At 33.8% G+C, this 16083-nt stretch overlaps 1 protein-coding gene across 4 annotated transcripts in view; it reads right to left on the minus strand.

The window, feature by feature from the left end:
- The window catches only part of MTF2 (metal response element binding transcription factor 2), a 78846-nt gene continuing 62763 nt past the window's right edge, over nucleotides 1–16083 (minus strand). For all 4 annotated transcript variants that reach the window (XM_079777357.1, XM_079777358.1, XM_079777356.1 and 1 more), the window contains 6 exons: nucleotides 13581–13648; nucleotides 11568–11738; nucleotides 7903–8008; nucleotides 7721–7773; nucleotides 7503–7607; nucleotides 1–5833 (listed from right to left, as the gene is read on the minus strand). In XM_079777357.1, the coding sequence (XP_079633483.1) occupies nucleotides 5476–5833; nucleotides 7503–7607; nucleotides 7721–7773; nucleotides 7903–8008; nucleotides 11568–11738; nucleotides 13581–13648 (861 nt within the window). In that variant the 3' untranslated portion in view covers nucleotides 1–5475. The remainder of the gene's footprint in view (nucleotides 5834–7502; nucleotides 7608–7720; nucleotides 7774–7902; nucleotides 8009–11567; nucleotides 11739–13580; nucleotides 13649–16083) is intronic.

Raw genomic sequence — 16083 nt, forward strand, 5'->3', positions numbered from 1 at the left:
GCAAAAGTAAAACATTTAAAAAACTTAATTTCTTATAAAAAATTTAAGTGAGCTTAATTTTAACTTCTTAATATGAAAAAAATTACTTTTAACTACCTGGTAGACATTTATTCAAATACTGTCAACATTTTTTCTTTTCAGACTTGATATAAACAATGATAGATTGAATAACCTTGGCTGAACTAAATAACAAAATATAAACTAATTTTATTCAATTCTCCAAGCCCAAGTCACACACAAAAGCACCAAGGATCAAACATAAACATCTGCAAGGGAGTTCAATGGAAGCCAATAAACATGCACAGGCCACCTGACAATATGACTTCAACATTGAACAAAGTCCTCCAAAACATAGCTATCCATTTGCCAGTTTCATAGCTGATCTTGCACATATTCTGTGTGTATTCCATGAACTCAATGTCAGTGCTGCTCTTGTAATACTCAAGAAACTCAATGATACCATCAAACCAATATTATAACAAATGTTAAAGGGACTTCTTTAAGAAAAAAAAGGATCAAAAATATGAATAAAAAGGCAATAATTAAAGACCCTTATATATGCTGCCTGCCAGAGACTCACTTCAGATCAAAGGACACACAGGCTGGAAGTAAAGGGATGGAAAAAGATAGTTCATGAAAGAAAAAAGCAAAAAACAAAACAAACAAAACTGGGGTAGCACTACTTATACCAGACAAAACAGATCTTAAAACAAAGGCTATAATAAGAGACAAAGAAATTCCACTTTTGGGTATTGATCTAAAGAAAACCAAAACACTAATTCAAAAAAACATATGCATCCACATGTTCACTGCAGCAAAATTTACCATAGCCAAGACATGGAAGTAACCTAAGTGTCCATCAACAGATGAATGGATAAAAAAGTGGTACATATATATAGACCACTGAGTATTATGCTAAGTAAACTAAGTCAGAGTAAACTAAGTCAATCATACCATATGACTTCACTTATATGTGGAATCTAAAAACAAAATAAACAAAGCAGAAAAACTAATAGAACATTATGATGGCTTCCAGATGGAAGGTCGGTAAGGGGAAGGGGAAAAAAGGGGGAAGGTATTAAGAATTACAAATTGGTAGTTATAAAAAAGTCGTGGGGTTGTAAAATATAGCACAGGGAATATAATCAGTAATATTATAATAATTATGTATAGTGTCAGATGGGTACTAGATTTATCATTGATCACTTCATAAGTTATATAAATGCCTAACCACTAGCCTGAAACTAATATATTATATGCCAATTATAATTAAAACATGAAAAATTATTTAAAAAACAAACAAACCATGCGTACAGGACAATAAGGGCCCAACATATACTATGTTTTTTTAGAGTGCTCTAAAATTTACCTTTTCTTCTACTGCTTTTAATCCTAATTTTACTTTAGGGAATCTACTTGCCTTATCTTTTATTTTGTCCATAATAAATATTAGTATACTTTCTCTATGAATACCGTACTTACATTAAGCTCAAACCAACTCATGTTTCCTAACTGGGCCAGATAAACCCTTGGCCATCCTGGTTGACCAATGATCCAAGAAGACATTAAAAAAGGCTTTCTAATTTAAAAACCCCACAAACACGAAGGTAATTAAATACTAAGGAATAACATTTTTGTTGGGTAAAGTTAAACTTTGGAGGGTCACAAACCATTTACTAAGATTTTCTTGCCCCCTCCCCCCCACGAACCAATTTGTGCCAGTTTAGGGACTAAATTATACTCATTAGGAAAGCATGTTACAGAATTTAAAAAGAAAAAAAGGATTGAATACTAAAGGAACAGAAATTAGACTGATAACGACAAAATATATTTGTTTTATCCAATATGTACATTTTAACATTTTTTGAGGTTTTGTTCATTTGTTTGCTTGCTTAAATCTAATGGAAAATTTTTCTGAATGAGATATCACACTCCTTCAAGATGCTGTAAAAGTGAGGAGTTGTTACTAAACATCCAGCTTCAATACTCATCGTGTCCAAGGGGAGCAAGCAAAGAGGGATTTTGTTGGATAAAAGGGAGGGGGAGGGAGAGAAAAAAAAGTGAGCCAGTTCATTTGCAGTATTATTCTAATTTCAAATATAAAGTCAGCAAAATATATTAATCTAGTTATTTCTCCAAGACACTTTGATATTAAGATAAATATTGTGCCATACTTGCTCCTATCTATTGGTTATTCAGAGAGCCAGATTGCTCTCACAGCTTCCCCAATCTCCAAATTGCTATCATTCAGACATTTGGTTTCTTAACTACTATTAATTAGAAAAGAATCCATGATCAGATAAAATTCTCACTTTACATTTAACTGTCAAGTTTTTATTTTCCTGAGGAAAGGACATGACTGATTAACTGCCACAGAAGAAACAAAAGGAGATTTTGAGGAGTGTGTATTCATTTGATACTCAAATATCATTAAAGAGGAAAACATCCCTTTAAAAGAAGGCTTTTCTATTTCCCAAAGTTGCACAGACATCTTCCTTTGCCATCACATCCTCATTCAAACAACTCTAGAACCACATTATAAAACAGTCTGCTGTAACAATGCAAGTCAGATTATGTTCCAATAAAAACTTATTAGTATCTAGTAGAAACTCAATCAAGTAGCCAAAAACAAAACAAAACCAGAATTAGTTATAGTCCCCAACACTGATAATAGAAATCTTCTGTATACACAATAGAAACCAAATATGCCTAGTTGGACATACCTTGCAAATGAAAAAAGGAGAGGTACCCCATCAACTCATATATCGGTGAACATTCACTTCTATTGAACATTTAGTAATAACATATACCTAGCAAGAACTGATTTCATTACCCCTACATTAGAATTTCTAAAATAACTCTGATAGCTCATGTTCTGATCTTGCTTTATCACCTAAAAGCCTGAGAACCCATATTTACTATTTATTACAAGGGTATTTATAAAAATGTATTTGTTTGAAATAAAAGAATTAAATGAGTACGATATATTATTTGTACATCTTTTCTTTCTGTAGCCTAGGTGGGGAAGAAGCTTTTTAGGAAAAAAATAAAAAATCCTTTTATATGAACCCTGACACCTTCTTTGTAAGTAAGAAAAAAAACATAGTTGAAAGTCTGAATTTTTTTTTTTTTTAATTTTGGGGACAGGGTAGAGATTTATATTCTTCAAGTATAAAGAATACAAGCTGGCTTAACAGGTAAGTTTTTAAGGATCATTTAAGATGAACATGCAATAATTATTATTATTTGGGGGGGCAAGAGAAAAATGAAAGCAAAGTTTTATAAAGATTGATTCAAGTGAACATATATATTTACAATGGAATTGGAAAATCCTTAGCTCCCTGGGCTAAATAAAAGTAGTCATCTATTGCACCAGTGTGTATTTTTAAGCAAATACAGAAGCAAAACTCATTAGCTATTTAAAAAATACACACATTTAATGTTGGTCTGTTTTAATTCTAAGTAAAGCAATTCCAAAAATACAAACTGAACATCAGAGCCATGTGAACCACCATGATAAAATAAAACAGACATTCACAATAATTACGTCTAAAGACAGTTCAGCTTAATAAATCATCTTCCAAGTATGCCAAAGAGTTTCTAAAAATACTGCTGGTGTTCAGTTAGAATTAAAGGACTTTGGGGAAAATGAAATAATATGATACAGGTGGAGTGAGTAAGGTTACACGGGATTTACATTTTCCATTACCCCCAGATATAAACAAACATTCAAAATCAACACAAACTCTGTGTGTTATTCAAAATATTGCAGTGCAGGAAAGGCAACTTTAAATTAATAGCTAGGGGGAAATCAAGTTTTGGTGGAGGTAAACAGAAGTGACAGTTTTAATTCACACTTTTGTAAAGCTCATTTATACCTGGCCAACCAGGAACCAAATGCAGGACAACAATGTTCTCTGCTTCTTTTGGCTATAGTATGACAAGAAAAGGTCATCTTTTGAAGATGTTTAAAGAAACAAAGCAACTTTCATTATAAACAGTCAAATAATCAATCAATGGAATAAATAAGTACTAACCCACATTTTTACCGCTCTGTAATCACTACACTTTACATATTTTTCATTTTGGCAGCAAATTCCCCAATTTTTAGGCTAAAATCCACCAATCACTTTTAAGAATAAAATGAATAGCCACCAAAAAAAGAATATTCTTCTGTTTACTCTTTGGCTAAAAAAGAACAAACAAACGAAACAAAAATAAACAGAAGACAACTCTAACACTGGTGATAAAAGAAATTGTTTCTTTTTACATGTAAAATAAAATTATCAATTTAAATCTTGGTACATTTTATAAAAACAAGAGGTAATGTTGTAAAAAAACAGCACTAGCCGTGGCAGGCAACATACTGTTTGTTAACCCTGTGCAATAAAATACTTTGTTCATACTACACTTATTCAACATGACTAACAGTTACTACAGACATTTCAGGAATCTTCACAGGACTCCTATAGACTTACTGTTAAAACTGAGAGACATTTACAATCATAATGTGCCGTGAAAACTTGAAAACGTTACTTCTAGTAGGAGATAATGTTCATATTATTTGAATTTGTTTTAGGTACTGAACAGCTGAGTTACAAGGACTGAAAGAGAAAAGCATTCTAAAAGCCCATGAACAATGTTGTCCACACCCTTCTTCAGAGCACACTAAACTTGTTTGACACATTTCTCTTCATACATAGTAAGCAACAGCACCCAATAAAAGCCTGAGAAGAAATGCTGCTGTGTAAATACTGCAACTATTCCTGAAAAAAGAATTATGGGATGTATACTCCAAAGCTGCCCATTCCCATAATTTGTATTGCATAGGTCACATAATCACACACATATACATACACACCTGTGTGTGTATATATATATGCACATGCAAAGAATATATTAAGACGACAATGAAGTCTAGTCACAGAGCAATTTACAGGCTCAATATATATTTTTACACTTTGCTTGAAAGAAAATTTCAATATTTTACAGTCTTTTAGTAGGCATTATATACACTGCACTTTATGAAATCTAAAAGATATTGAAATAAATTTTTTCCAACATTTTGGTAACAAAACAGACAATTTTTTCAAATACTTGTGCTATCTAACTACAGGATCTGTTTGCTCTGATAACCAACCACTCATCACAAAAACTGACTCAATGGAATAATTAGAAAAATTATCTAACACCATGCATGGGTTTGAATCATTTTTAATATCCTATCCTAGAAACATTCTACAAATCTTAAGATTTAAAAAATTAAGTCTCTGTTTGATTTTTAAAAGATATCTTTTTATGACAATATCCATAACATTGACAGGTACACATTAAGGCTAGTATCATCTTCTTTTGTGAAATTTTTTGACATTTTTTATTTTTTTAAGAAAGATAGTAAAAGCCAGACTCCTTTAGGGCTTTGAACTGTACCTACAGAAAATGAGAGTGCAGTGAACATAATGTTCAGTCCTACAGTCAGGATGCAGTTGCTCCTTCCCATTCCACAAGATACTGCACCTTTCCATCAAGTGTCACCCGACGAGCCAACACCCGGTATTTTTCACCACATGCTATTCTACCTGCAGCACCAAAATAACTGGTAATGGAGTTTTTTAGATGAGTGAGTTGTAACTCCTGATCTGCTAAGTTATTCAAAATCTCTGTGTTGAGTTCATCAAATTGGTAATCCTCTTTGCCTTCATCGTCTTTTACAATTTCTGAGTTCTGAGTCTGGAGTGCTCTTCTTGGAAGACGACCCCTTCTCCTCCGTAAATGAGGGATCGCAGCAGGCCAAGATCTTCCTGTACGAGTTCTTTTTCTGGAGTCAGATAAACTATGGAAGAAAAAAAGACCATAATTATCCACTAAGTTTATAAAGTATCCTCTGCCCATACTATGTGTTTTCTCTGATTATTATTTTTTCTATCACTCTGTTATAAGTATATATCCTGGTGACATAAAAATTAGCCAAACCAAAACAATAAATGCTATATAAATGGATTATCACTCGCCTTCATTAGATTCCATCACCTTCTTGGGGCTGACCTTTGAAGAGCTTTTCTTCCTTAACTATGTTCTATTAAGCTTAAAAGAATCAAAGGAAATTTTTGGATTATGAGGCCGAGTCAAATTCTTACCAAGAGGACCTATTAGTAAGTCAGGTTTTGTCAACACTCTTATCATTAGCATCCCTCATCCCCCAGAAAGCCAGTTCATTCATTCAATGCAGCAAATATACAATAAGTACCTATTATGTACAAGACACTGTTCCATGTGCTTAAACAGATGGTAAAACTAGAATAAAGGGTGTCTTATTCCCAGTTCTAAGCCTAGTAAAGTAAGGAAATGAACTGGAATAAGCATAAACTAGAAGTCAGGTAATCCTGAGTATAGCTCTTGTGATATTGGCCAAATTCAAATCTCTTATCTTCTGTGTTCTCTTAAGAGAAAAGATTAAGTGAAGGAGTTGAACTAGATCATCTTTGAGGTCCTTTTCTGCTCAGAAATTCAACGACTTTATGAACTTATAACAAAGAGAGAACAGAGCACAACTACTAAATTCAAAGACTTTATAATCACACTACAGTTAACATACCAGCTCTGTTAAACTTGCTAAATATGATATCTTGGACTGTTACTTAAAACCCTCTAAGTCTGTTTCCTTATCTGTAAAATGTAAATAACAGGACCTATAACTCAAAAGACTATTGTAAGAATTAAAAAAGACAATATATGTAAAAGGCTTAGCACAATGCTTGATAAGAGGCAAAAAAATAGGTTATCTTATTGTTCATGATTCATTTAAAAATGTTACATTTTAAGCCTTCAAATACTTAGAATTTTATATAATTTACACGAGTAGTTTTTTAATTGTGAACAAAAATTAAACAAAGAGAAATATAAAACTTGGAAGCTCGAAACTCTGACCCCAAGTAAACAAAACTTTTCATAACTGATGAGTCATACTTTATGAAAAAGTTTTTCTTCTGAAGTGTTTAGGTTATGTAAAACATTAAAGAAATCTGCTATTGATAAAAATCCTGAGTTTAAAAATCCTTTTACTAACAAGAGAATTTATGTTTCAGGCTTTATCCCCAGTAGCGGGCCTGCAAGAGGCAGCCAATCAATGCTTCTCTCTCCTTCTTCCTTCCTTTCTCTCTCTTAAAAAAAAAAAAGTCAATAAAAATATATTAAAAAAATATTTTAAAAGAAAAGCATAAAAAGGTCTCACAGAAAAGAGCATAGCCTATAAACATTTGTGTGCCTCTTTTCTCAGTGCACACAGCAAATTTTCTAAAAAATTTGAATGTCTGTGCTCTGAAAAGCAAAATTATTCAAATGAATATTAATAACCTAAAGTATCGGACATACTGGTTGCTTCTCAAAAGGTGAAAAACATACTTGTATCACTTTCAATTGGAAAATATGTCGTTAATAATCACTTCACAAAGAAAAAGAGACTACAGGAAAATTAACAAAGAATAAGAACATAAAATATCTACCCATAATGCCTGGCAATGCTAGACGAGGTAGTTTCTTTTGCACTGGAAGCACCCGTGAAATCCACATCTGAGGTATTAGATGAATGTGCAGGTCCCTCAGTTCTCCTGAGACAAAAGAATTTAAATGGTAAAACGACTATATTACATAACAATAGAAATACTAATTCCCCCCCCCAAAAGAAAGTTCATAGGATAGAAGAAAATAACTTTCTATTTACCCTATAGAACAAGGTAAATCCAAGGTAGGATTTTCTGAAAATGATTCCTTATCCTGGAAAATAAAAAAATATATATACTTAAAAAGCATGGTTCTAAAGCAAGCTGAAAAGATACTAGTTTCTCAGTCATTTGAAGCATCTTTCCTCTCTGAGAACATATACAAACATATTATTCCTCTTACCAAAGATGGCTCAGCAGTTTTCTGAATCATTTTTCTTGTATATGGACCAGGTGGACGACCTACAGATTTTTTCTTTCCTTTTTTTTCTATGCCATTGCTTACTTCCCTGAAAAATAAAATCATTATGTATTTAATCTCTGCATAAAGAGAACAATAATAACAACAAAAACAATGGACAATATACAGTCATATCTCTATGTAATAATTAGGTTATGTTTATTTTTATATTAATGATAATATAAAAACAAAATTAAATAGAAGTTGAATCTATAAGTTTGGTCAAGTGCATTAATAGTACATTCTAATTTAAATAAGTATTTATTGACTTAAGAGATATTCACATATGAAAGGTTTAAGAAAGTTCTCTTTAATAAACTTGTGAAAAATATATACCACCTAAAAAAAATTTTTTTTAAAAGAAGAAACAGACAGCTATTTCAAATGGAAAAGTTCAAAACTCCTGAAAGTTTCATTACATAGGTTAGGTTGTTACTAGGTGGGTACCTGGGGGATGTTTCAAGGATTTACTACTAAAAGTAATTAGGAATTCAGTAGTTAACCCCACAGAGCCAGGAAGTAACTATGTTAAAATATACTAAGTATAAATAGAGGTTACCTTTAGATGTATATACCTAAATTTTATATATATATATTCATTCTTTAATGATGATAATCAGAAAGAGAATGAAGCCCAGGGTGGGAGAGGGTAGAGTGAGTGAGTCATTCAAAGGGCAAAATTAAAAAGATCTAGAAAACCATTTTTGTGACATAAAGGCAACTATCAAGCAATAGCATGGAAAAAAGCAATAGTTAAGGACACCTCTAATTAATACAGGGGAAGAAGGGCAGCTATCAATATACAAAACATCTATTTCACTTATTCAACATTATCTACCATATAAAGGGGATATTAGATAATAGGAATACCAAGATGTTCCCTGTGCTAATGGGTTAACAATATAGTTAGAAAGTGACAAATGTACATATAAGCAAGCTAATTAAATGGGTTAAGGGCTATAAGAAAGTTATCCAGGAAAATTCAATTAAAAGCAACAACAAAAAATGAACAATACTACAGATACAGATGGAAAGAGGTGAATGAAGAAAAGTAGGAAAGACTACCTCTCCAGACACCAAATTAAAATTGGAGAATAAAGGTGGAAGTACAAGTAAGGAAGCTAGAGGAACAAACCATAACTGCAATTAAAAGTCTCAAGGCTAAGATAGATAGGGCATACACTTTCTTTTTTGAAGATGATCAACATAACATTTCTAAAGGACCGACTCCTAAGGAAAGTACTCTCACATTAAAAGGACCACTTCATACTTAGGGCCCAGAAGTAACTAAAAATGCCTTTAAAGCACGTTGAACCATTTATTACCCAGTAGCATCAAATGAAAACCTTATAAGCTACCACAAACCGAGTGTCCTATCAAAATCATGATAGGAATGAGAAAGTTTGTGCAAACCTTTTTCAATATTCATCATATGGACATTTGCTAGCAAAGGATTAATAATAAAATTTGTAAGTGATAGAATTCTTTCCTTAAAAAACAACAACACAACAACCTTGAAGTAGCATCTACTTTATTACAAACTCAAATGGATATGAAGCACTGCCAACCCTCTGGAATTACGTTTTCTTAATCTCCAAAATGACTACCTCATACTTTTATTTGCTCCTTAAATTTCTCTCTCAGCTATCTTTGCCTCATTATTTCACTGAGAAAATAGAAGCTATTAAGCAATAACTTTAGTCATCTTCCAAATGGCAAATCTACTAGCACACAGAAACAGGTTCCAATTATCTTCTATCTATTAAAAAAAAAATCACTTGATTACTCCCTCCTCTTCAGCTTCCATTCCATTATCTATTTCCCTTCACAGTAAAACTACTTCTAAGAATTGAGGAATGTTTCCACTTTCTCCCTTTTCATTCAGAATCCTTAATGATTATTTCCTTTGTTGTTATTATCATTATTTTGAATCTCCCTGTGTTCCTTATTTGCAGAAAAAAAACCCAGTTTTGACATGTCAATTGGACAGTGCCAGATTCAATCACATTTTAACATATTTCAATCTGATTTCTATCTTTACCTCTCAAAAAAAATTTGTTTTTGTCAAGGTCACTAATAAAAGAATGCTATCTTATCCAATAAACATTTTTCTCTCATCTTAACCCAGCTCTTAAAAACATTCAATACCATTTAATACATCAATCTTTCTTGAAACAGTACTCTTCTTTGGTTTTCGTGACACTAAACTTTTCTGATTTCCTATTTCACTGATCATCCCTTTTTGTCTTCTTCATTTATTTCCCCTCTTCCCAAATCTCTAAATGGTATCAGAGCATTGTTCTGGGCCACATTCTCTTCTTTTCTCTTGCTCCCTAGGTAATTTCATTCATTCTCATGGCTTCCAAATTTATATCATGTGCCCTGAACTCTCCTGAGCACTCAATTGCCTATATCTAACATCATCACCATCACTTAGATATCCCTGGTAAGAATCTCAAAATCAATGAGTATGAAACAGAAGAATGCTTCATTCTCCTTGCCAAATTCTGTTCTTTCAGATCTTGGAAACAGGTAACACCACTCATCAGTTGCTCAAGCCAGAAATCTGGGCATTTGTTTAACTTCATTTCTCCCTTTCTTTCATAAATTTAATTCATTCACATAGCCAATAAATTCTTCTAATAGTTCTCCTGAATCTATTTTCACTCTCCATTAGACTGTTACCACCTACCACTATACAAGCAGGCATCATCTATCTCTTACCTAAACAACTTCAAGAGTCTTAATTTCATTTTCTCTTGCTTCTATTCTTACCTCTATACCTATCAGTTCTGCAAATAGCATCCAAAGAGGTACTTTCAAAGGATAGTCCAATCTGCTTACATCTTTAAATAGTTCCCCATTATTCATAGAAAACAACCCAAAGTCCTCATGAAACCTACAAGATTCTATATGATCATGCCCTACTCAACCTTCCCAACACTTTGAAGCTACTCTCTACCCCTCATTCTTACCCCAAAATCCTTCTGGGAGTTCCTAGAACATGCCTCACAGTTTCCACACTTGTTATTTCTCCTACCTGGAGTATTCATCCCTTTGTTCTTCAAATTATTAGGTTATTTTTATTCTTTAAGGCTCAACTAAAATAGGCCTTCCTTAAGCCTCCTTCTTAAGTAGACCCAATCCATCCCAGTACAGTCTAAATCTGTGTGTTATTTCCTAAATGGCACTAGCATGTTCTGTAATTATTTTACTTTTATCACCTTTCTTCCTCACTATAATGTAAACCCCATCAGGGCAGAAAGGAAGTCTGTCGTGTTTGTTATTATATCCCTGCACTTAATAAGATGCTTGCTAAATGAAATTAATGAGTAAAAGAAAAATAAATAAATAAATAGACCAGCACTTAAATTGTTTGCTAACCAAATCAATAGTGCTTATTCCTGGAAAGCCTAAAATCTGAAATAAATGAATAAACATCTAGTATTAACTCTTTGTACCTTGTCTAAGCAAAAAATTATACACAGTAAAACAAATGAGGGTAACTACCACTTGTATTTTCAAATATACTAATGAGACTAAACAATACACATTTTTAGTTACAAATAAGCTAAAGAGAAAAAACTAAGCCACAGATCAACTTTTACCTTGAATCAGACATAGGTTTGGATGCCTTTCTGCCTTTAATTTTAAATTCATGGGATGTTCCTTCAGGTTCTTTCTCTGCTTTGAAAGCCACATTTGGTGGCACAGGAGGAACACGAATTCGCAACCCAAACAAATGCTTCTTCTTCTTTATTTCTTTCCCAGACATAAACCTAAATTTTTAAAAAAATTAACTAAAGATTTAAAAACTGAACACATACATATACATGGCAGACCCTAACTCAACTTTCAGATATTAAGTCTTCATACATGAAAGTCCACCCAATACTACAAAAACTACCTTTTCTCTTGCTTTCTTTGATTCTTATCTGCCCCAGAGCCAGTCTACAGTAGGATATGATGGAAGAATAGGGAGGGAGGATAGCATCAGAAGGATGAGAAATGTGCACATGTCCACCTTTCTTTTTGAAACATGGCATATAACTTTTTAGAGGAAAGAAGAGTAGAGTTGTGTCTTCTTAGTCTAGTATGTTTTTCCATATTTTAGTGTCATCTGTTCAAAAATATCACACAAAAAAGGTGTAGGACAAGAAGAATTTCATTTGAGAGTATATCTGTGAGAAACTCTGGTCAGAAAGTAGTAAGTAATAGCATTGTTAAAGAAAGTGTAGGAGACCAATACCAGAAGCCCAGAAAATACAAAGAATATCTAGTGTGTCAGATCTGAAATTAGAAATAACCTGGAGCAGAGAAATGTTATTTCAGTGTGGGCTTGGGTCTCTGAATAATATGCTCTGAAAAATAAGAGCCTTTAGGGTCCTTATTCCGAAACACCCCAATCTATCTTAGCTCTGTCTGCCTAGCAACAAGAACCACTATCAAATGCTTGGACTGTTCTTCCACTTTTATGTAGGATTGAAAAAGAGAAGCTCCCATTTCTACTATAATAGGAACACATGTATTTCTGGCACCCTAAACTGGATTATAGAATCCCCTGTCCCATAAAGTATTTTTACCAACACAGTAACTGCTCATGTACTTTATGGCTTTTTGAGCTGGCCTAAAGATCTAGCTACTAGTAATTATAACTTTTTTTAAATGAGGAAATGCTATCAAGTACAAAAACAGCAAACTTGTTATAAAAATTGTATAATGTAATTCAATAGTTGGAGCCAGCATATACATTTAAAAAATTATTTCTATGTATTTTGAAAATATTTTAAAGAAATATAGATATGCTGGATTTTTTAAAAAGGAAAGATTAGATAAAAAATATCAAATAATATCACTTAATTATAAAAAACTTAGACCACTGCCCGACCAGCATGGCTCAGTGGTTGAGCATTGACTTATGAACCAGGAGGTCTTGGTTTGATTCCTGGTCAGGGCACATACTCAGGTTGTGGCTCGATCCCCAGTACGGGGCATACAGGAGGCAGCTGATCAATAATTCTCTCTCATTATTGATGCTTCTCTCTCTCTCTCTCTCTCTCTCTCTCTCTCTCTCTCTCTCCTTCCCTCCCTCCCTCCCTCCCTCCCTCTCCCTTTCTCTCTGAAATCAATTAGACCACTGATACTACTTTTCTATAACTGAAGCAATAACTAATCTTAATACCATAAAAGATCTCATTTAAAAACCCACATTCTCTACAGTATATTCCCCTATCTTGTACAAATTCCCACCAGCTAACAAGATTTTATTTTACACTTTAATCAATTAAAAAAATTGATTAAGGTAAAAAAAGATTATATTTTACTTTAGGTAGATTGCATTATAAAAATAAATCATTACTGGCTGCACTTTTTCAAATTGACCAGGCCAAATTTCCCTGAGATATTCATATGCCACCTCCCATTCCCCATTCCCATAGGATTACTCTTCCCTTCTCCAATCCTTGAGAATCAATGCATTACTCTGAGAATAGGACATTAGAAATTTTTAAACTGTATGTACTAGTTCTATACACAAATCCCACAATTCTTAAACAATGCCATTATTCCTTATACTGAATAAATGTCTCCCTCATAGGGAAACATAAAATAAATCAACTTACATGGTCTTGTAATCATTTAATGCCTCCAGAACATGCTCATATCTTTCAGATTTTGGTGTGTCTGCCAGCTGTGAAGTATCAAGAAACAATTTAACGTAGTATAATTTCATCAATTAGTAATATACAGGTGCTAGATAGAGGCAATATAATGCAGAAGAAAAGGGTAGTGATTGATGGCCAGAAGATCTAATTCCAGGTCTTAATGACGAGCTGTTCTGTGATCTAAGTTGATTAACCTCTCAGGGCTTATTTTCTTACCTATAAAAAGGAGAATATAAATCCTGCACTAATTACTTTACTAGTAATTGCATATTAAGTGATATGTCTGAAAGAACTATAACTGTGTAACATCACAAAAATGGGATTATATTAGTTATTATTACATTTATTTTAATTTTATAACCTGGGGGAAAAATATATTTAAATTTACTTTAATTTCAACCATGAAAGCTTCTAATAGATATTAATTAGATATGAATGAGGAGTATAAAAAGTAATGAGAAACGTAACATTTTATTTCCCATTACTTTTAACATTAGTAAACTAATAATTTCTATAACTTTAAAAATTGTGAAATTTAAGGACTTTATTTTTATAACAATTATAGACTTTAGCCAGCCCTAAAATCCAATTGCCTCAGTAATTTTTATTATCTCAAACCATTTAAAAATCTAAATATTAAATTCTAGAAAATATTCTATTTTGTTTCAAAAGGGCTTCCTGTAGTCATTTGTCTCATCTACAAAGTTAAAATAGCAGAAAAATTCTGAATCATAAAAGTACCATCTTCAAGTAAAGTCACAAAACCTTAGAAAAAAAATGTTTACAAAACATCACAGCTGAGTTTCAAAATTCTGCAAATTATCTTCTTTACCAGGTAAAACTCCTAAATCTCAGAACTGCTTCAAATAAAAAGAGCAAACAAATCTGCCACATATAAGGCTGGAGGTAGAAGAGATATAAAGTCATCTACTCCAACTCTTAATTACTTAACAGATATACAGATTAAATGAACTGCTCAAATTCACATGGCTGGTTAGTGAGAGCTATAACCTGAACCCAAGTGACAATAAGTCCATTCACCATTCATTGAGAGCCAATTCTGTGCAATGTGTTTGGTGCTAAAAGGGGAGGGAAGCAGTTTCGTGCTCATTCCTCCATATTACTCTATCACTTTCTCCTATTGTAATCTGTGAAGTGTCCAACGATAAAAAATTTCTATTAAAGTAAAAATAACAGAATGAAACTTTAAAGCTTGAAAGAGACCCTAGATGTCAAGCTTCTATCGATATACTGCAATCTCTTTTATAGTACTGACTAGAGGCCCAGTGTATGAAAATTCATGCACTGGAGGGGGGGGGGGGGTCCGTCAGCCTGGCCTGCCCCCTCTCACAGTGCCGGAGCTCTCAGGGGCGGGAGGTGACCCCAGTGATCAGGGGAAGGCGACACCCCCATCACACCTCTGCTGCTGCCACTGCCAGCAGCGCAAGTCTCAGCCGGTCCTGGGCGGCTAGGCAGCAGCTATGCGAGGCTTGCCTGTGCCTCGGGCTGGTCCTGGGTGGCTGGGGGGGGGGGGGCGGGGGGCTGAGGGGACTGGAGGACTCTGGAGGCAGGTGTGCGGAGCAGCCGGACCCCGTGCGCCTGCTGCCCTGGGGCTGAGGGGACTGGGCACCGCCATCTTTGAGGGTGTGGCAGTCAATTAGCATATTCCCCCCTTATTGGCTGTAGACACTGCCATCTTTGTGAGGGTATGATGTCAATTAGCATATTCCCTCTTTATTAGATAGGATAGTCATTCAACCTTACTATTACCGCTGATTAGGCACCTACTGAGAGAGCCCATTCCATACGTGCATGAAACTTTCCTTCTGGGAACTCTTCTATTCCCTCTTTTACAAGATAGTTCTTCAAATATTTGACAGCAGCTATCATGTCTAAGTGTAAGATTAGGTTCAAGTTTTTAGCAGCAACATCACATGATTATTTCATATTAAGCTTTGGCTAACTAATTCCATCCTCTTCCTCATTCCCACCTCTGTCCCTACCCTAACTCTAAAATCTGATCAGATGCCCTAACTGGTATGGCTCAATGGCTAGAGCATCAGTCTATGGACTGAAGGGTGCCAGATTCAATTCCGGTCAAGAGCACATGCCTAGGTTGCGGGCTCAATTCCCAGTAAAGGGCGTGCAGGAGGCAGCCAACCAATGATTCTCTCTCATCATTTATGTTTCTATCTCTCTTTCCCTCTTTCCTTTTTCTCTGAAATCAATAAAAATATTTTTTAAAAATAAATAAATAAAATAAAATCTGATCAGATGAACTTCTATCAAGTCAAGTATTTCCTATTATACCTGCTTCTTCTGTACTGTTTGTGTATTTAAACCTAAAAGCAGAACTTTATAGCTGTTGTTAATCTGATTTTGTTTGCAGCTCAGTGTTCAAAATTATTTTTTCTCTTGATTCTGTCATATTGAGGGTAGAGACAAAGACACACCCTCAAGA

Source organism: Cnephaeus nilssonii (genome assembly GCF_951640355.1).
Source record: "Cnephaeus nilssonii genome assembly, chromosome: 7".
Lineage (NCBI taxonomy): Eukaryota > Metazoa > Chordata > Mammalia > Chiroptera > Vespertilionidae > Cnephaeus > Cnephaeus nilssonii.